The sequence below is a fragment of the Heptranchias perlo genome, chromosome 29, assembly GCF_035084215.1.
Source record: "Heptranchias perlo isolate sHepPer1 chromosome 29, sHepPer1.hap1, whole genome shotgun sequence".
In the NCBI taxonomy this organism is placed as follows: domain Eukaryota; kingdom Metazoa; phylum Chordata; class Chondrichthyes; order Hexanchiformes; family Hexanchidae; genus Heptranchias; species Heptranchias perlo.
In genome coordinates this window covers 24,357,393-24,379,898 of record NC_090353.1, presented here as the reverse complement: position 1 = coordinate 24,379,898, position 22,506 = coordinate 24,357,393, and the positions used below count along the sequence as shown (strand labels likewise).

General features: G+C 42.4%; 1 protein-coding gene across 1 annotated transcript in view; it reads left to right on the top strand.

The window, feature by feature from the left end:
• The window catches only part of si:zfos-943e10.1 (GRAM domain-containing protein 2B), an 84,653-nt gene that overhangs the window by 47,169 nt on the left and 14,978 nt on the right, over positions 1 to 22,506 (top strand). Inside the window, exons 7-15 of the mRNA XM_067968625.1 lie at positions 11,261 to 11,404; positions 16,360 to 16,438; positions 17,728 to 17,797; positions 18,096 to 18,196; positions 18,577 to 18,675; positions 19,765 to 19,836; positions 20,036 to 20,110; positions 20,374 to 20,473; positions 22,268 to 22,360. Of these exons, the coding sequence (XP_067824726.1) occupies positions 11,261 to 11,404; positions 16,360 to 16,438; positions 17,728 to 17,797; positions 18,096 to 18,196; positions 18,577 to 18,675; positions 19,765 to 19,836; positions 20,036 to 20,110; positions 20,374 to 20,473; positions 22,268 to 22,360 (833 nt within the window). The remainder of the gene's footprint in view (positions 1 to 11,260; positions 11,405 to 16,359; positions 16,439 to 17,727; positions 17,798 to 18,095; positions 18,197 to 18,576; positions 18,676 to 19,764; positions 19,837 to 20,035; positions 20,111 to 20,373; positions 20,474 to 22,267; positions 22,361 to 22,506) is intronic.

The window sequence follows — 22,506 nt, the reverse complement described above, 5'->3', positions numbered from 1 at the left end:
CGGTCAGTGGTAGGAAATCTTTCCTCATGTCTGTCATAAACTTGTCTTCACCTTGAACTTGTAGGGGCTGATTTTTCCTTGGTTGGAGAACTGGACAGGCGTAACATCCCCAAAGTGCATTGCATCTGTCCGGGCCTCCCTGTGCCCTAATTTTGTGGGCTGGGTTATTTCTATGGCCTGGTTGCACCCCCTCTACAGGCCTAACCCCCGCCAGGGAATGGCACCTGGCAGTGAGGCAAGAAAGTTGGCCACTGCTGCAGGCCTGAGAGGCCAGCTGTAGTGGTATTGGCTGCTGTGGTCGGACCCTCCATTAGTGCCTGGGGGAATAGAACTTCTGCTTCATCAATTTCAAAGTCCAGGATCGGAGGCATTTGTATATTGCAGGTGGGTAGCATGTCGTCAACAGTGCAGCTGCAGTGCCCATCTCCAGTGGGGAGGGGAGGAATGTAAGAGAAGCTTGGTCACTTTGATTGCTTTTGGGGAAACTGGCTGTTAAAGTTTAAATCCACTCTCATGCCCTTAGCAGCACGGGCATGGCATCATACTACGTTTGCCCATTTGTGAGTGGGTTTATGTGCCCGCCCCAAATCCATAAGAATTTGTGATAGGTGGAGCAAGGGGTATAATTCGATCCTGTCCCATATTCTTCCCCTACTTGCTCAGATTGTGAATTATTTACCCTCCTCCCCACCCAGAGGAATTTTGGGACCTCTGTTTTAATGTTTGATGGTAAATTGCTAGTATCCTCCCTTTTTAAAAAAAAAACTCTAACTAATAGTAATTAAGCATCTTCACTCTCTCCTATTCATCCTCATTTTCAACTCATCCAGTTCCCTAGAGGTTTCAAGTTTCTTCCTGACCATCTTTTGTTCAAATTTTGGCAGGATTTTTGGTGTAATGTTTTGTATTATCTCTTTTTTTCAGTTATTTCTTGGCAAAAAGAATCTTTTTAACCTATTTTCATATAGTCTTGTACTTGGTGCAGTGGACATCCTCTCCTTACAAACTTGATAAATCTTACATATATCTTCCTTAATCTTCATTTGAATATTTCTGTTCCATTTTGGAGCAGTTTAAGTCTCTTTGCATCAGCTGCACTTAAGAAGCCCTGATTCCATTCCTCGTCCTGGCTGCTTGCTTGGGCTGAACTGAATAATGTCCTGTTTAACTCTGAACTGAGCTTCAAACCCATGGCCCATCACCAAGACTGCTTATTTCCACCTCCATAATATTGTTCACCTCCATCCCTATGTCATCCCAATCAGTACTGAAACCCTCGTCCGTTCTTTTGTCACCACCAGACTGATCTTCTCCAACACTTTCCTCATGAACTCTTTAAATTCTGCCCTAAACTCCAACTTATCCAGAATGTGATTTAACTGTATGCTATCCAGTACTAAGTCTTTCTCGCCCATCATTCCTTTCCTTGCCGATTCCCCCAATGGCTCCCTATCTCCCAGCGCATTGACTTAAAAGTTATAGATTTTTGTTTACAAAATTTTCCATGTCCTCGCTCCACTTTATGCAACCACTTCCTACTCTACAACCCAGCTCATACCCTCTGTGCTTCTGATCTACTGTGCATCCCACATAACTGCCTGCTGCACCATTAATGACAGACTTGTCAACATTATAATCTTGCATTTTGGAATTTTTACTAAATCACTCTGCCTTGTTATATCTACATTGAAATGTCAGCCTGGCTCACTGTAAGCACCCACGCCTTTTGCTCCACTTCAGAGACCTGAACATATAATTTAGGCTGACACTCCAGTGCAGTACTGAGGGAGTGAGATTACAGTGCTGAGGGATGAGATTAAGCTGAGGCCCCATCTGCCCTTTCAGGTGTATGTAAAAGATCCAATTGCTCTTTTGGGAAAAGAGCAAGAGTTCTTCTGGTTCCTGCTAACATTTATCCCTCAACCAGTACCAATTTTTTTTCAAAAAAAAAAAGATCTGATCATTGGAAAGGAGAAGGCTGTTTAGCCCCTCAAGACTGTTCCGCCATTCAATTAGATGATGGCCGATTTGCACCTCAACTCCATTTAATCTGCCTTTACTCCATATCCCTTGACACCCTTACCTAACAAAAATCTATCGATTGCAGTCTTGAAAATTTCAATTGAACCAACATCCACTGCCTTTTGGAAGAGACAGTTGCAGGTTTCCACTACCCTTTTGTGTTAAGTGCTTCCTTATTTCATTTCTACATAGTCGAGTTCTAATTTTACGATTGTGCCCCCTTGTTATGGACTTCCCCATTCTCGGGTTCTCTAAAATGGTTTTCGTTCTGTTAGTCACGAACAAAAAGGTGAGTAACAGCTGTTTATGACATGCAGAATAATCACCTCACATAAGTATTGCTACATTGCCTCATTTCTGTGTGCAAATTGGCTGCCAAGTTTCTTTACATTACAGCAGTGACTACGTTTCAAAAGTACTTCATTGGCTATGACGTGCTTTGGGATGTCTTGAAGTGAAAGGCACTATATAAATACGAGTTTGTTCTTTTCCTGGTTTTCAAAAATTACCACTTTGACCATGTTTACAGTCACTTACTTCAACTCTCCTACTCTGACTTCTCCCTGTCCTTGTGAAGCATCCAGGGACTGTTTGCTACACTTGGAGCTGCCATATAACTTCAAGTTGTTGTTAGTTGTAAATACCCACGTAATCTTGTTTGAAGGATGACATTTTCAAAAAAAAAATATATCTACAATTGCTGCTCCCAGTCTAAATGATCAAGCTTGGCCGTCGTACTCCTGAAGTTGTATTCTAGGGTTTGGTTCTGAGCATTGTATGATAGAATATTCCAGTACAAAAACAAGCCCATCAAATCTGTGGTGGTTCCCTTGAGCCACCTAGTTTATTCCTACTTTCCTGCTTACTGACATTTTTTCCTAATCTGTTTTCATTATCATGCACTTCAACTATTTCTAATCCCAGGATATCATCTGGGTTACTTTCAAAAACATCAATGGGGGTAATTTTAAGCTAACCCACCCGATGAGATCAGATCAGCTGCCATTTTGCATCCCGTCCTAATGTTACCTTCCATTGAAGTCCAGTCTAAAACTTGGGATCCCATCAGTTTCTAACTGGGCTGGCTAAATTAAAATTACCAACCACAACAACAATAACTTGCATTTATACAGTGCCTTTTAACGTAGAAAAATGTCCCACGGTAGGATGAGGACACATAAAAGGCCAGAGTTGGAGGAAAGGAGAGTTTGGGGGGCATGGAGTTATAGGGCTAGAGGAGGTTATATGGCAGGGATGTGCTAGACCATGAAGGGATTTAAACACTAGGGATGAGAATTTTAAATTGGGGGACTGGGAGTTAATGTAGGTCATCAAGGACTGGGGTAATGGGTCAATGGGATCTGATGTGGGATAGGATACGAGCAGCAATTTTGATGGGCTGAAGTTTATGTACGGAGGAGGATGGGAGGCTGGCCAGCGGAACATTGAAATAGTCGAATCTGGTGGTGACAAAAGGCACTCGTGAGGGTTTCAATGGCAGGTGGGCTGAAGCGGGGCGTAGGACAGGTGCAATGTTATGGAGGTGGAAATAAGCAGTCTTTGTGATGAGAATATATGGCATCAGAAGCTCAGCTCTGGCCAAGATTGCAAACTGTGTGGTTCAGCCTAAGATAATGGGAAGAGTATGGGATTCAAGCCTGGGATGGTGATGGGGGGGCGGGGGGAGGGAAAAAAAGAAAGCAGAGCCATAGTGAAGGGTTGGTGTAGGGATTGGGGGTGAGGGGGGGGTGCAAAGTAACCAAGAGGGGAGAAATGAAAGGTGGCATGACTGGCAACGGGAAGGGAAGGGGAGGAGACAGGAGAGAAGGGCCAAGATTTTTTTTAAAAATCAAAGTAATGAGCTTGGGTCTAGAGCAGCTGCCAAAATGCGCACGTGAATGGACACAGGGAATTTCAGTTATCTCGGCAAGGTAGAGATTAGAAGAGACATAGCCTGGTCGTAAACATAGGACCTTTCCCCTTATTCCAGGTGTCTTGTATCGAATGAATGGAAAATTGTTACACTCTGTACCTTGGATATTGTAACATTTTATTGCAACATTAACTAACCAACTGTCAGCCCACAGGTGCAAAACTTCATTAGATCATCAACCTCACCAAATGTTAATAATGTGGAGATGCCGGTGATGGAATGGGGTGGACAAATGTAAGGAATCTTACAACACCAGGTTATAGTCCAACAAATTTATTTTAAAATCACAAGCTTTCGGAGATTATCCCCTTCGTCAGGTGAAATGACGAAGGGGATAATCTCCGAAAGCTTGTGATTTTAAAATAAATTTGTTGGACTATAACCAAATATTAAAGCATTCCACAAAGCAATGCTCACAAATTATTTAGTGAGTCTCCCTCTACAGATCCAGTGGGCAAAGGCATTTATCTCATCTTTATTGGTGTATAGCGCTCACTCTCGGTCAGTTGTTGCACTTTCTCGGTCGGTGTGTACTTCTAGGAGAGAACCACCTCCCATTGACTCCCTGACACACTGGGGCTGATTTTTGGGTGATGGAGCGGGTGCGTTGGGGACGGGGGGGCTCCGAAAATCGCTGAAATGCCGAGTGGGTTCGGAGCCCGGCTCCAACCCACTGACTTCTGGGTTCCCCAGTGACTCATCCGGGTGCGCGCGTGCCTCCCGCATGCGGGAGTCCCACCGGCAATTAAAGCCAGCAGGATGGTAATTTGCATAGTTTGTCCGATAGTTGAGGTACTTGAACTACTTGATTGACTGGACATTTTGGCAGGAGTGCGATTTTGAAGCATGCTCAGCATGTTTCCCGTGCTGTGGGAAACACTCCCTGTTGCAACAGACGTGTTTCAGCCAGTGGGAGACGCAAATGCTAATTTGACAGGTGGGGAGAAAATGTCATTTGTTGCAGCAGGGCACACTGTCACTTCAGACACAGTTTTGGCTGCAAGACCTTTTGTATTTTCACTCAAAATTCTTACTTTCCACCCAAAACTCTGCTGTGCAAACATATTTAACTACTTTGCATACCTCCTCAAACTCTGTCAGGATTGGGGGGGCACCATGGCTGCATTCACCACTATGTCAGAGGACAAGCAACATCATCAGCCTCGCCAGGCAGGGTGTCCACCTGCACCACGTGGAGCTCTACAACACAGTGCTGCGCCATAGGCACCTGCACAAGAACACAAAGGGCAACATCAGAGAGAGTGCCATCGCAGGAGGCACTACCCTCGCAACAGGGTCTACAGACGGAGGCTCAGCTTCCTGGACCTCTCTGGGGAGCAGTGCATACGGAGGCTCAGTTAGTCGCCAGGTAGTCGCAGACATCTACAGCCTCCTTCATACCGAGCTGCTCCGGGCTGGGCCGAGCAGCATCTCCTTACCTGTCGCTGTCAAAGTCACCACTGCCCTCAACTTCTTTGCCTCTGGATCATTCCAGGGTGCCACCGGGCACATTGCCGGGGTGTCTCAGTTGTCGGCACACAAGTGCTTAAGGCAGGTCACCGACAGCTTGTTTTGCAGGGCCTTGCACTACGTCAACTTCCCTTTGGACGACCTCAGCCAGACAGAGGGCAGTGGGATTCCACGCTGTGGCTGGCTTCCCACAGGTGCAGGGTGTAATAGATGACACCCATATAGCAATACGAGCACCTCCACACGAGCCAGGACTGTTCATCAACAGAAAGAGGTATCACTCCATCAACACTCAGCTCATTTGTGACCAACGCAAGAGATTCCTTCACGTGTACGCCAGATACCCTAGCAGCTGCCACAATTCCTTCATCCTCCAGGAATCCAACATCCCACCCCTCTTCCATGCACTGAACATCTGTAAGGGCTGGCTCCTTGGGGACAAGGGATAGCCCCTGCACATGTGGCTCATGACATCTGAGGAACCCCATCACCGACCAACAGCGTCGATATAACGACAGCCACATCGCTACCAGGTCTACAATTTGAGCATGCTTTGGGCCGCTCAAGATGCGCTTCAGGTGCCTTGATCGTTCTGGGGGAGTGCTTCAATACGCACCAGACAGAGTGGGACGCGTTATAGTCGTGCCTGCACAACAGAGAGGGATGCCGCTTGAGGATGCCCCATCCACATCTGCCACCCACATTGAGGAGGAGGAGCAACCCATGAGCTCAGTGGCTCACCTGGCTGCTCGTGGGGCCAGGGAGTCACTGATATGTGAACGGTTCTCCTAACGTCAGACAGTGTGAAGAGTCGAGTCCTCGTACCACCTGCATAGAGCAGCGTCCACGCCAGCCGCCCTGCCCCCTCCCCCCCGACCCCGCACAAAACAGTCCTGCAATTACACATACACCCACCGTAGAGTGACCCAATGGGTGGCAACAAGTGTTAGCGTTCATGGTGAACCTCATGAAAGGGCCCCTTTTAAATAGAGCTCCTCCAGCTGATAGCCTGTGCAGTGAGTGCGCAGTCTGCCCACTGTACAGCTTTTGGACAGCAAACCCGGCCTGTTTCTGTGCTGTAAATTCTATGTAATTACACTGCAAAACTTAATACTTTAAAAACTGAACTCTGACTTCCAGCTGCTATTTGGTGGCCCCATGTTTAAAAACATCAAGGAATATGGGGAAAAGGTAGGTAAATACAGTTGAGGTACAGATCAACCATGGCCTAATAAAATGGTGGAACAGGCTCAAGGGGCCTACTCCTGTTTCCATGATCCTATTCCTGACCTACTGTCAGCAACGCCAGGGGAGATCCACTCACCTCATTTAAATGATACACAATCACTTCCCATAAATAAAAACAGAATCAGAAAAGTTTATTGTCCCAGACACCATTCAGCAAGGAGTTACTGCTTACTTTTCGTAAAGAGAATCCTGTCTGACCAGTTTTCAGGTGGGGAGGAGGGTACAGTTTGACTGGCTTTGATACATTCTGGCCCTGACCTGATTGGATTAGCGTAAAGCAGGTTGATGTTGCATGACTTGTGACAGTGGGATCTTATTTAAGCTCTTCTCTGGTGGATAAACAGAACACTCCAATTCACTTTGCCTACCTTGATCAAAGGATTTCTGCAGCTATGCTAAAAGACAGCTTTCCTTCAGCAGGCAGGTGTATGAAGCTAATTGGGAAAAAAGTCCATCTACCAGAGCTTCTGAGGTAAAACCACTAGTTTATAAAGATTGAGATATATTGTGTTTCGCAAAGTGCTATTGTGTGTTCTAGCAGTATCAATGTTTATTCTTACAGATGTAATTAACGGGATTGTATCTCTTTCCCTTTATAATGTAGGCAAGACCATTTTCCCTACATTACTAAGGTAAATCAGCATAAACCAGATACTTACAGTGCAATAAACTATGTGGCATGTTAAATGTTAGATGAATATTATAAGTAATTCAGAACAATCCAGAAGTATTTGGCTGCTCCCCAGTGATTCTTTAAAAATGGTTAGCAATACCATCCACACATTCCTATGATGGCTCAGCAATTTTAACCTGCCGACCAGGAAGGACACAGGTACAGTCCTTGGTCTGTGCCAAGTTAGTTCATCAGCCAGGGCAGCAGTGGGTGTGCTACAGTTGGCCTAACATCCCAGGTTAACTGCTGACCAGTGTCACCTGCTTGAAGTACACGTGTAAGTAGGTTGCCCACTGTTCTTGTGGTTTATGACAACCCTTGAATCTCTCAATTGTTATTACCTTATTACGCTCTCCTTATGCAATTTGTGTTACTTTTTTCTATATTACTATTCAAAACAGAGCAGGGGAGTTCTCCCCGGTGTCCTGGCCAATATTTATCCCTCAACCAACACCTAAAAAAACAGGTTATCTGGTTATTATCACATTGCTGTTTGTGGTACCATGTTGTACGCAAATTGGCTGCCACGTTTCCTGCATTATAACAGTGACTATGCTTCATTGACTCAAGCGCTTTGGGACATCCCGAGGTCATGAAAGGCACCTTTATAAATGCAGCCTTTTTTTCTTTTTATTTCTTTCTTGGGACACCACCTTCTGTACACCATCCCCTTTTGTTACATTTATTGCCTCAGGTGCAGGTCTCCATAGACGTGCTGCACCGAGATCTGTCCTGCCCCATGACCAGTCTTGGTTGTGTAAGATAACGTTTGATGGTTTAACTTTTTAAACTCCCTGATGCAACCTTTTTGGGGATATTGCCCAACTTAGCGAACACAAGTATGAAAAAGCACCCATGGTTGAGCTTGTGTTTGCTTTGCAACTTTGTGCCAACACCATTTTCCAAATGAATTGTGAAAGTAGGCATAAGGCATCAGTCATTTGCAGTAACAAAGAAGCCAGCATTTGTTCATTATCTCAAAACCAAGACTATTTTAAAGTAAATTTTATGATTTGAATCCTGCTCTGAAAAAGCAGAGCTATTTGCATGAAGTTGAGAGGCCAGATTATTTTTGTCAACAAATCTTTCATTTGTGAACAATGTAGAAGAAATAATTACGTACCCCTGTTTCCATGTAGTCGCTAGGTTATTGAAAAATTTTGAATTGAAAAACAATTTGGCAGTACATTTCAACATAAATTTAGGTTTTGTGGATTCATTTTGAATTTCTGGGGTTTCCAAATTAGTCCTTATTTTGCCCATTCGAAGAGTCCTATTCTGTGAGGCCTGATTGATTTCTACAGGTAAGTATGATTCTAAAAGCTACTTCAAGCAGATAAAATGAAATCTTGCCATTTGGCAATTGAAGGCAAGAAATTTCAGTTTGTAATTCTTGCGTATAAATGCTTAACAGGTTCCATGACATTCCTTAATCTGCTTTTTTTAACGGTTAGTTCCTCCATTAAATTTTCAGAAAAAGGAATGTCAATAACACATTAAGTGTTTGTATGCTAATTGCCAACAGTAATTTCTAGCGTTAAATTTACATTGTTCCCTATATAATTGTTCACTAACTAGGACAAAAATAGAATAGCCAGAGTTTTCAACAGAGAAACTGCTGTAACTGCCCAGTGAAAGAAAAGAACAGCTCGTATCGGCAATTAAGCAAAAAAAAAATGAAAATGACCAAACTACATAGAAAGTTGACAAGATTATAACACCGATTTCCTGAATTCCCACTGGCAGCAGGAAGCCTGGCCCACTGGTCTCACATGAGGAAATTGCCGGATTGCTGCCTACAATTTTCTGTCTATGGATGGAAAATATAGGGTAGCGCAACTGGCTTTTCCTGATTATGTGCAGCCAGCAGGCTAGACTTCCATTATAATCACCTTGCCAACTTTCTGGCTATATAAACCTGATGTGTCCGGAGGAACATTTTCACACTGTTTCAAGCATGCAAGCTTTACCTAGAATTTCTGAGCCAAATCTAAAAAGTTGTATTTCTGGAAAAAGAGTACAAACACAGGGGACCAGCTTCCTGCGTTTAATTTGCTTTATAGTTGGCCATGATCCAATGGCAGATTGAAGGGTCTACTGCATCTATTACGTAGAATCATTTTGCATAGGGGAAAGCAGAATCCATACCATGCGTGATGCTTGTGATTAAGAGACCACAGGTTTGCATGCACCATTAAAGGACATTATACTGCCTATAGGCATCTGGCACAAAGTGAAGGACAAGTCGCAATGTCACTCTTCAAATCCTCATCTATTTAGATAAACATTATCAGGAGATGGTTAACTCATTTGGTTAGTGTGTGTAATGTTTGAATCAAATCAGTAATGTTTTAACATGTCTGTGCATGCTTTTCAAAATGTGTTCAGTTAGAGATTGCTACAAATAAGCACATTGTTGAGTACCATTTTATATAAAAGCATCTGATTAGTCTATAGAACTTTCAGGGGATAGCATTAACCTCCTATCTGCTGCAGTCAAATGTACTTTAAAACAACCTGCGTTACATTCCTGCTAACATCAGCAAATGGAGGAAGACAAACACTTTTCACTGTAACCTATGGAATTGTTCCACTGCAATTGTACACTGTATAAGGTGAGCAGTATAAATGTAATTGCAGTTGGTGCAAAGCTCAATTTTGAAAAATTAATGGTACAGCAGGCGGCCTGAAATTCTTTAAAATTTTAAGTTTGTAAAGATAGGAAAGGACTGACACAATAGCCTTTTTTATCTCCCTTGCAGTTTAAGTACGCTTGCCTAGATGTCTGCTTTCCCTGATTTGAGAGGCGTGGAGATCGATATTTTACCATTGTAAATTTTTTTTTGATGGTTCCGATTCTTGGCTGACAACTGTGGGAAGTAATGAGATCAAAAAGATAAATGACGTGCAGTAGTTACTACCTTTTTTAGAAGGGCAAAACTGCGTATTTACATTCCATTATTTTGTTCTGAATGCCGCTTCATAAAGATTCTGCCTGTTGCTGATATGTCTAACTATGAATGTGAGTGTGATGATTAGAGATTATAGGTTATTTGACCTTGGCTAGAAAAATGTTTCTGATATGAATTCTGGTTCGGGACCTTAAGGATCAATTCACAAAGACACCGCCTCCTTCGGGTTTTTTAAAACATGAGCCATCTTCTCCAGCCATGTGTCTCAGGCAGCATCTTCTATTCCCCTGGACTACTGCTCATCCCCTGCTCTCATCACTCCAGAGGCTGATTGCTGGGTTAGTACTCTCTCCCTCCTCCCTCTCTGCCTTTGGCACTACCTCCCAAAACCACTTTGCCTTGATACCACTCTTCCTTCAAGAGCCTCTTAAGAATTTGACCACACTTACAACCTCCTTCTCTCCCCGCCCCCCCCCCCCCCCATGTATCTAACCTTTAATTCAACATCTTCATCCTACCTCCCTCCTGTCCTTGTAAAGTGAAAAGAAGAAAGAACTTGCATTTATCTCGCGCCTTTCACGACCTCGGGATGTCCCAAAATGCTTTACAGCCAATGAAGTACTTTTTGAAGTGTCATCACTGTTGCAGGAATGTTGTAAAGTGCTCTGAGATGTCCGTTTACATGAGAGGTGTTTTGCTCATTTTTCTTCTGATCAATTCTGGATAAAGTCTTTCCATCCAGTAAAGTTTAGGGAATGTTAGTGAGCAAACTTCACTGAGACTCTAGGAAAGGGCCCATGGAACAACAAAGGCAAAGATCAAAATGGTACCATTTATGTACCCAACTAAATCTGGGAGTTGGCTGAAGTAAATCTATCATAGAAAGATTGTTCTTATGTTGCATATTTGTTTTACAAACCCACCACAGACTGCAGGTAATGTTGGTAACACTCTGGAGACAGTTGTCTCTATTTACTGATCTGAGGTTTTGTTATTTTGCAGCAACTGTCCCAGTGAGATTGGACTGATGGCTGAAAAAAAGAAGAGCAAGAAGAAGCTGCAAGCGCAATCAAAGGTATCCAGCTTGGAAGCCGATTCCGCGTTGCTTGAGATCCAGCAGAGAGAGAGAGCATCGACACTCATAAGGTGAGGTGCAAGGTTTCAATTGCCTCTGTGTATATTTTTTAAAAATTACAAATTGAATGTTGCTTATGTTGCACATTTTATAAACTTTTGTTGGAAATATAAGACTAATAATTTGCTTGTGAATGTTTTAAATGCTTTTAACTGAATTTCATGATCTTCAGTATAAATATGCAGGACTGCTCTTTGTGAACAAGTCAGACACATTGCAGGACATTTTACCATTTTATCTTTTGCTGTAACATGATTGGAGATGCAATTCCATGTATTAACAAATGTGTATGTCACTAAGTTCTGCCAACTTGTTGGAAAAATCATATTGCAAATGCATGCAATAGTCCCCACTGGAGCCAACATTTTTAAATTTTTTTTATTCGTTCACGGGATGTGGGCGTCGCTGGCAAGGCCGGCATTTATTGCCCATCCCTAATTGCCCTCGAAGGTGGTGGTGAGCCGCCTTCTTGAACCGCTGCAGTCCGTGTGGTGACGGTTCTCCCACAGTGCTGTTAGGAAGGGAGTTCCAGGATTTTGACCCAGCGACAATGAAGGAACGGCGATATATTTCCAAGTCAGGATGGTGTGTGACTTGGAGGGGAACGTGCAGGTGGTGTTGTTCCCATGCGCCTGCTTCCCTTGTCCTTCTAGGTGGTAGAGGTCGCGGGTTTGGGAGGTGCTGTCGAAGAAGCCTTGGCGAGTTGCTGAGTGCATCCTGTGGATGGTGCACACTGCAGCCACAATGCGCCGGTGGTGAAGGGAGTGAATGTTTAGGGTGGTGGATGGGGTGCCAATCAAGCGGGCTGCTTTATCTTGGATGGTGTCGAGCATTTATTGCCCATCCCTAATTGCCCTCGAGAAGGTGGTGGTGAGCCGCCTTCTTGAACCGCTGCAGTCCGTGTGGTGATGGTTCTCCCACAGTGCTGTTGGCAACAAGCTATGATGATCTGGAATGCACTGCCTGAAAGGGTGGTGTAAGCAGATTCAGTAGTAACTTTCAAAAGGGAATTGGATATATATTTGAAAAGGAAAAATTTGCAAGGCTATGGGGAAAGAGCAGCGGAGTGGGACTAATTGGATAGCTCTTTCAAAGAGCCGGCACAGTGGGCCAAATGGTCGCCTCCTGTCTAGATGATTCTATTTGAATGCAGATTTCGGAATAGTACTCTTCAGGAACTAAGCTGAGTCCAAAACTCCCTCGTGGCAGCAAAAGCCCTTTAATTCTGAACATTATAAAATGGAATAAGGCCACCAACCTGGTCTACAGTGTGCACTGAGCAAAGCACCACTATATGACTTTGTTACAAATTTTACTCTTGGTGGCAAAGCGCTGTTATAATACAGTGCAGTAATGAGAAAAAAATATTTAAAATGTCTGCAATTCATTGGGAGCTAAAGACTTGCATATCTAGTCTAGTTAACAGCAATTTTTTTTCTTACTGATTTTTGCATATAAACAGTTGCCCAATGAATGGGCTTGTGGCACTCATGGGTACATTCAAATGTTCCAGATGACTGTGTACCTGCCATAGTTTGAGTCTCTCTCTTCACCCCTCTCCAACCCCAACCATTATATTTGCCTTTTAAGGAAACCAGTCAATACTTAGGAGTCAAGTTCTGCTATGTAAGTCCCTTTTATAGAAGTTAATTTGATGCTAGAGGGTAAATGCAGAGCTCTTAGCCCTGGCCAATCTCAAAAGGGAGCCCAGGCCAGAGAATTAGGGTTACAGTGTTCTAGTCCGCCCTTCCTTTTAAGCGTAGCTCAGTGCTAGCAATGTGGGGGATGTTGAATTTAGCTGTAACAGAAATGAAGACTGTCTGCTGAAGACGGCGTGTTCATGCGAGTGAGTGAGGTGAAGCCCTCTTACAGGAACTCCATCACCATCCCCTATAAAGCCTGGTCCAAGTTCGGCAGCGCCTTCAGCAAGTACGCCGAGGAGATGAAGGAGATCCAGGACAGACATCGGGATAAAAAGGAAAAAGCAGAAACTAAGTGTCACAAAACATATTTGAAAGTTCTTTATCTGAATGCACGTAGCATTCGTAACAAAATGGACGAGTTAACGGCACAAATAACTACGTATGGTATGATCTTGTGGCCATTACAGAAACATGGCTGCAGGGTGACAACGACTGGGAATTAAATATGCCAGGGTATTTAACAATCAGGAAGGACAGGCAGGAAGGAAGGGGAGGTGGGGTGGCTATGTTAATAAAGGAAGGAATCACTAATACAGAGAAATGATATTGGGACAAAGGATCAGGATAATGAAACAGTTTGGGTAGAGATAAGGAATAATAAGGGGAAAAAAACACTAGTGGGCGTAGTATATAGGCCTCCTAATAGTTGCAACTCTGCGGGAAGAAGTATTAATCAGAAAATAGTCGGGGCATGTAATAAGGGAACAGCTATAATTATGGGGGATTTTAACTACCATATTAACTGGACAAATCAAATTGGGCAGGGCAGCCTTGAGGAAGAGTTTATTGAGTGTATTAGGGATGGATTTCTTGAGCAGTATGTAACTGATCCTACAAGGGGGCAAGCAACCTTGGACCTGGTCCCGTGTAATGAGCCAGGATTAATTAATAATGTCCTAGTTAAGGATCCCCTTGGAATGAGTGACCATAACATGGTTACATTCCATATCCAATTAGAGGGTGAGAAGGTTGGTTCTCAAACAAGCGTACTGAGCTTGAATAAAGGAGACTATGATGGTATGAGAGCGGAATTGATCAAAGTGGACTGGGAAAATAGATTAAAGGGTAAGACGGTACATGAGCAGTGGTGTTCATTCAAGGAGTTATTTTACAACTTTCAAAAAATATATATTCCACTGAGGAAAAAAGGGTGTAAAAGAAATGACAGCCATCCGTGGCTAAGTAAAGAAATTAAGGATAGTATCCGACTAAAAACAAGGACATATATGGTAGCCAAACTTAGTCGGAGGTTAGAAGATTGGGAAGTCTTCAAAAGACAGCAAAAAGTAACTAAAGGATTGATTAAGAAAGGGAAGATAGATTATGAAAATAAATTAGCAAAAAATATAAAAACAGATAGCAAGAGATTCTATAGTTATATAAAAAGAAAAAGGGTGGCTAAGGCAAACGTAGGTCCCTTAGAGGATGAGACCGGGAAATTAATGGTGGGAAACATGGAGATGGCAAAAATGCTGAACAAATATTTTGTTTCAGTCTTTACGGTAGAGGACACTAACAATATCCCAACACTGGACAAACAGGGGACTCTGGGGGGGGGGGGGGAGGGGAGGAGCTAAATACGATTAAAATCACTAAGGAATTGGTACTTAGTAAATTAATGGGACTCAAGGTGGATAAATCCCCTGGACCTGATTGCTTACATCCTAGGGTCTTGAGGGAAGTGGCAGTGGGGATTGTGGATGCTTTGGTAATAATTTTCCAAAATTCTCTGGACTCGGCAAAGGTCCCAGCAGATTGGAAAACTGCTAATGTAACACCCTTATTTAAAAAGGGTAGTAGGCAGAAGGCTGGAAATTATAGACCAGTTAGCCTAACATCTGTGGTGGGTAAAATTTTGGAGTCTATTATTAAGGAGACAGTAGCAGAACATTTGGATAAACATAATTTAATAGGACAAAGTCAGCATGGCTTTACGAAGGGGAAGTCATGTCTGAAAAATTTGCTTGAGTTCTTTGAGGACATAACGTACAGGGTGGATAAAGGGGAACCAGTGGACGTAGTGTATTTAGACTTCCAGAAGGCATTCGACAAGGTACCACATAAAAGATTATTGCTCAAGATAAAGAATCACTGGATTGGGGGTTAATATTCTGGCATGGGTGAAGAATTGGTTATCTAACAGGAAGCAGAGAGTTGGGATAAATGGTTCATTCTCAGACTGGCAACCAGTAGCCAGTGGTGTTCCGCAGGGGTCGGTGCTGGGTCCCAACTCTTTACAATCTATATTAACGATTTGGAGGAGGGGACTGAGTGTAACATATCAAAGTTTGCAGATGATACAAAGATGGGAGGGAAAGTAGAGAGTGAGGAGGACATAAAAAACCTACAAGGGGATATAGACAGGCTGGGTGAGTGGGCGGAGATTTGGCAGATGCAATGCAATATTGGAAAATGCGAAGTTATGCACTTTGGCAGGAAAAATCAGAGAGCAAGTTATTATCTTAATGGCGAGAAACTGGAAAGTACTGCAGTACAAAGGGATCTGGGGGTCCTAGTGCAAGAAAATCAAAACGTTAGTATGCAGGTGCAGCAGGTGATCAAGAAGGCCAACGGAATGTTGGCGTTTATTGCTAGGGGGATAGAATATAAAAACAGGGAGGTATTGCTGCAGGTATTGGTGAGACCGCACCTGGAATACTGCATACAGTTTTGGTGTCCATACTTAAGAAAAGACATACTTGCTCTCGAGGCAGTACAAAGAAGGTTCACTCGGTTAATCCCGGGGATGAGGGGGCGGATATATGAGGAGAGGTTGAGTAGATTGGGACTCTACTCATTGGAGTTCAGAAGAATGAGAGGCGATCTTATTGAAACATATAAGATTGTGAAGGGGCTTGATCGGGTGGATGCGGTGAGGATGTTCCCAAGGATGGGTGAAACTAGAACTAGGGGGCATAATCTTAGAATAAGGGGCTGCTTCTTCAAAACTGAGATGAGGGGAAACTTCTTCACTCAGAGGGTGATAGGTCTGTGGAATTTGCTGCCCCAGGAAGCTGTGGAAGCTACATCATTGAATAAATTTAAAACAGAAATAGACAGTTTCCTAGAAGTAAAGGGAATTAGGGGTTATGGGGAGCGGGCAGGAAATTGGACATGAATTTAGATTTGAGGTTAGGATCAGATCAGCCATGATCTTATTGAATGGCAGAGCAGGCTCGAAGGGCTGATTGGCCTACTCCTGCTCCTATTTCTCATGTTCTTATGTTCTTATGCTGATGTGATGTAATTGTTGCTTTATTCAGGTCACAGGCCTTTGATGAACCTGGTTTAAAAAATGAAGACGAGCCATACGTTGGAAGAAAAAGTTCCAGCTCTGCTTCTGTAAGGAACTAATTCATATTAAACCATGTTCCATATAATCACTTAGTGTACTTCTGTGAAAATAATGGAATTGATTGAATGGAACACATACACCGAGTTAGAGAGAGAAAACTGCAAATGCACAGAAGGATAGAAAGTGCACTTGGTTATTTACAGTCAAAAATGGACTTGTAAGTGCAAGATAAAATAAAATTTTGCCCCAACAAATTCAGGTATTTCCACCTCCTGTTAAAGAAGTCTAACCTCCTGGGTGACAGGCCTGTTGAAAAATGCCAATGTCACATTCAAACTGGAATCTAATAACATATAAAATAAATGTGTAAACCTTACATGGGATTTCTGTGTATATTTCTCATCTAAGAAAATGTTAGTTGTGGCTATTTCTTTGTTGTAACTGAAGTTCTCGTCATAAGTTAGTTTCAATAGTTTTGCCCACTTGATACAGCACAGAAGGAGGCCATTCAGCCTATCGTTGCACACATATAAAGGAGCTACAAAAATCTTCTTTAACCTTAGTTTGCATGTCTAACACCATCTTCACATTCCAGGTGTTAAACATTATTTATTTCAACTTTGTCAACAGATGGTTTTTCCTTCAGACAGCATTTTGAAATTTACCATTTTAAATTAAAGTAGCAGAAATTGGAGGGTTTTTGGGGCTGGAACTTCTGCCTGCTTCCCGCACGTGCTCCTGGACATCGCCCAATTACATGAGATGAAAGGCATTTACATATTTGAGGCAGGTGCCAGCACCATTTATGGTGCAACCAGGGCACCCACCTCAGGAAGGCATTGGGAATTCACTGAGGTACCATGTCACGGCATAAGATGGCCAGCTGAACCACACGATCAATTTGAAGTGCCCATTTTAAAACAGGCCAGTTTCCATACTGTAATTGATTGCTCTCCGTCCCCTGCACTCAGCATAGCTAGGGCATAATGCATAGAGGCAAATGAATCGTATTTATTATTTCCATGGCCTCATAATACATCTGCCCATATGTGGGCTGGAATATTGTGCATCTGCCCCCAAATGCCATGAAAATCCAGACTAGCAGAGATAGGGACAAGAATCTGGTGTAACTGGGTCCCACCCCAATTTCTTCCCCAGAATACACTTTTTTTACACCAAATTTGGGGCTATCTACTTTACACACACTCGGAATGTTTTATCCACAATTTACAATAGCTTTGCATTGTACTTCTAAACATCTGGTTCTGGGACATAGCAAATAAAATAATATCTCTGATCCAACTAAGATTTTCTTTTTTCAAAATTGATTTTTTAGATTTTCAAGTCAAATGCCACGTTCCACAAACAGTTTACAGACATTCCTGAGAATGAGAATGTGATTGACAGTAAGTTTCTATATCTGGGGTGGACAGGGGCTGGAGATTCCAAGGCTAATATGTGTCTGCGTGCTGTTAGTATTCTGTAACACTCCATGTCCTAGTTTTGTAGAAGATCATTAATGATGTGGAATGGAAAAGATTTTCTCGAACTGTCTATTTTTGAATTGTATAGACTTTGTTAAAATTGAGATGAAATTAAAGATAATGTTCTCAGATCTGGATGTAGCACCTATGATCATTGCACTCTAGATTTTGCAGGTGTTTATATGGCTTAGTTATGTAACCAGGTCTTATTTCCCAATAGGTTTCAAATGTGCCTTGCATAAGGAAGTCCCATACCATGGCAAGATGTATGTGTCGGATAATTACATCTGTTTCTACAGCAGCATTTTAAAAGAAACCAAGGTATGTCCGTTTTTAAAAGCCTTAAGTTTTACTATATGTGCCCTGAAATAAATTATGTCTGCAGCAATGGGTGATAGTTGGATCTGATGTCTACTTTTGTGTAATGTAATTCCCATTCTTAGTTAGGCTTTAAGGTCGATGCCTCATGGAACAAGAGCAATTGGCTTCTCTGGGAGAAGGGGAAGCTACTTGCTCCATCAGCGTTTGCTGAATTAGTAAATGAGGTATCCTGATCCCTTTATTCACCTTTCGTTGGAAGGAAGGGAACATGGAAGCAAGAGGTTATGCTAAAGAAGAATTACATCTGATGGAAAAGGGTGTAAAGTGGGTAAAGTAGCAGAATAAGGAGCATTAACACTTCCTTCTGTCTGTATGTTTAGCTTGTTGTTCCTGTCACTGAAGTGATTCTGTTGAAGAAGCAGAACACAGCTCTTCTTGTCCCCAATGCCCTGTGTATCAAGACCACAGAAGGAGATAAGGCAAGTTTCATTACTCAGATTCCATTCATTCGTACTCTTTGAGCAGAGGGAGTTATGTTGAAAAGAGTGATGTTTGCATGAAATTTCCAAGCTCTGAACCGAATCCTTGAAAATTATTTTTTCTAAGTATCAAATTTTATATAAAGGCAGGCTAGAGATGTGTTCTTTTGATCATTTTTCCCAGCTCAGAAGTTTGTTGATTAAGAGATTTTAAAAAGTAATTTAAAAACAGTCTGCATCTGAAAGAGAAAGACAGCTAAATGTTTCAGATTCTGATGAAAAGAACGGTCTGAAATATTAACCTGTCTTTCTGTTTTGGATATAGATGACTCCATAGTGCATTTCTAACATTTTGAAGATGCATTTACACTACAGCAGCAGCATCAGTGTGAAATGATTTGCTTCACACCAATACTGCAGCCTGAATCTGAAGTCAGAGTCTGACCTGATGTCAGAGTGAGTCTACCAATGTCCATTTTTTAAAAATATATTAATTCTCAGGATGTGGGTGTCACTGGCAAGGCCAGCATTTATTTCCCATTCCTAGTTGCCCTGAGAAGGTGGTGGTAGATCTTCTTGAACTGCTACAGTCTGTGTGGTGAAGATGCTCCCACAATGCTGTTTGGTAGGGTGTCAGCAGTTTGTTACAACTGAGTGGCTTGCTAGGCTCCTTCAGAGGGTAGTTAAAAGTCAACCACGTTGATGTGGGACTGGAGTCCCGTAAAGGCCAGACTAGGTAAGGACGGCAGGTTTCCTTCTCTAAAGGACATTAGTGAACATGAGTTTTTAATGAAAATCTGGCAGCTTCATGGCCACTTTTACTGATACCAGCTTTTTATTGAAACTGAATTCAAATTCTCAACGATCAATGATCCAGAATTAACAACCTACAGCTGTAGAATATGAGGGAGTATTGTACACTGACAAAACCATGTTTCTGTCATTATCTTGTTTATTTAGAACATGCTGTGACTTGAAATCTGTTTCACATTGCAAATTGTGTATTTCAAGTGGTTTTATTTAAATCCAAGCTAAAGTTGATATAGCAAACAACTGTCCTGAAAATTAATTTTGTTTTGACTTTTGCAGCATTTGTTTGCATCATTACGGTCAAGAGACATGACTTTGAAAGTTCTGAAGACCGTTTGTGCCCATCTCGAGGTAGTTTTTCAATCACTACTGATTTTATTATTAAAAATAACAATCTTGTGTTTTGGAGACCTACTGTATAAAACTCTATTCATTGCATGTGTTTAAACTATGGAATTGCCATTACCTTGTGAGCACTATAATAAGAACTAACTATTGAATTGCACTTGTGTTTTATTTATTTATGTTAATAATGAAATATGCTTTCCAGAATGGAAGTTCCTGCAATAGCCCTCAGGTTTCACCACTTGAAAACAGTTATAGTGCTGATTCCCAAAAATCGTTGGTAAGAAAGTTTACTGCAGCTACTTAATTAAAATGATTTCAGTAACACTGGTTTCCAGTCCTAGTTCTAGTATTAATGTATGATATAAAGCACCCAAATGCGATTATTTGCTTTACGTTTTGCAGTCTTGTACTGCTATTTAAGATTGACCGCAAAATGTTAAGTTTTAGACAAAACCAGATTCAATAATGAATTCCAATTAATAATACTAGGCTGATTATTAGAGATAATCTTTACTTATAATAAAGGCTTTTTTTTTTCAGCAGTTGAATCATTCCAGCTTGGAACAAAAAAGCCAAGATCTGGATGATGTTGACGCCACCGATTGCCGTCAAGATTCCCCAGAGTCAACGCCAAGCACAGGTTAGCAACCTTAAAATGTATTTGTAATGTAGGGACCAAATAACTGTCTGAAAAAGATGAAGATTTTGTGAAGTAGTTTAGATTTGAAGAAGTCTCTGTAAAGCACCGTATGATCTGGAGAGCTCGTCATCACTTCCATTTTAGATGCCACTCTGAGCTGCAGGAAATGTCCTGGTCAATCATTTACTTTTTCCTGTCTCTCCCTTCCTTCCCTAAATGTCTTATATCTGTACAGTAATCATCAGTCAGTCCAGCTACCGAAGCAAACTAGTTGCAGTTACAGGCAGCAATTGGAACTGGAATTCGTGGCCATCTGTTAACAAGCCCGATCCTTCCATTGCTTGAACTAGCCAGCTTCCAGTTCAAAAAACTCTGAACGTAACACTTCTGTGTGAAGGGTTCAGGGCACTTGAATGATGACAAGAAAGATGGCTTGAGCTTCTATGCATGGTTTCAGAAATGGCACCACATCTATCTGTTAAACAACTAGGTTTGATAAATTGAGTGTGCGTGCTCCCAGTGGGGACCTTTGCCAGCTGAGAATGCAAATCAGGAAATTGCACATGCTTCCTGTAATTTTTCATCCATTTATTTTAACTGCAGCATGCCCACCATTTCCCAAATGTCGTTCTAGTGGGTGAGGCTTCCTGGCAGGAGCATGTATTTGTAATACTAGCCCTTAATTGTGTTTATTGTATTGTAAGCTCCATCATAAAGTGCAATAAATTGTTACTTTCCTAATCTTGAAAGATTACACTATTAGATTGTTGTAAACCATCTGTGTAATGTGATCTTTGTTTAATGTTTAACACACAAGTGCTATCATGAGCCTTTGTGCCAATTGTTTCTTTGCTAGAGCAACATTATTGCCATCAATGAGTTTCCTAATAGGACTCCCCTGATGTGAGGTGCTAGGAAGAAAAGAAGGACCACCGAATGGAGGGCAGATAGTTTGGGATGTACAAGAGGTGCTCTGTGTCCATCCGTTGGTCCTCACCCAACTGTATCTGCAAACAGAGGTGGTCACACCTTGCTTTGCTCTACAATTACTGCATGCAGGGGTTCCACCTCTCAAGGTTGGCTGTGGCAGCAGGCAAAATGGCACAGATGAAGCGTGACGATCTTTGGAAGCACCCTAAACTTAGCCTTCATTCATGTAAAACTTGACATGCGACGATTAGGGTGCTTCCAAAGAACTGGTTAGTCAGATCATCTCGCTTCATCTGTACCATTTTGCCTGCTGCCACAACCAACCTTGAGTTGGAAACCCTCGCACGCACTAATTGTAAGGCAAAGCAAGGTGTGATCACCTCTGTCTGCAGACGCAAGTGGGCGGGGACCAGCAGATGGACACAGAGCACCTCGTGCCGTTTTCAGCCTCCCCACCTCCCTGTAAATATCCGGGCAAATATCATTGTTTATGAAATTGATTCACAAACCTCTTGTGATTACGTCTGACACGACAAAGGCACACCCAGCCCAGTCAACTCCTGTTCACCTAACCGCTGTACCCCCAGCTCATTCCTTCTCTTGCATGTATGTACGCTTTTTTTCTTCCCTTTTCCCTTGCTCTGTTCCTTCTTGTAAGCAGCTCATCTGTAATATTTTCCGATTCTGATGAAGTGCATGTCTGAAAAGTTAATATTTTCCCTTGACAGATGCTGCCTGTTTCCAGCATTTTCTGTGGGATTTTTTTTGTCAGTTACTCTGATGCTTATCAGGTTTTACAGTGAAATGCCTCTTGCCCAGCAGCAGTCCTTGACCATGTGCCTTTTCATTATGTGCCTCCCACAGATGCCGATCATACAACTAGAAATGGGACTGTTCTTTGTAAAGAGAACAAAGAGCAGGAAGGTCAGCTCGATGAGGGAACTTCATGCTACAATGGTAAGGATCATTTACCACATAACTGGCACGACGGTAGCAAATTGAGGTTCCTCCTTGTTATCATGCATTCAGGATGAAGTAAGCAGTTCTGTGTTTGTATGAGTGTAGCCATGATGTGGAGATGCCGGTGATGGACTGGGGTTGAC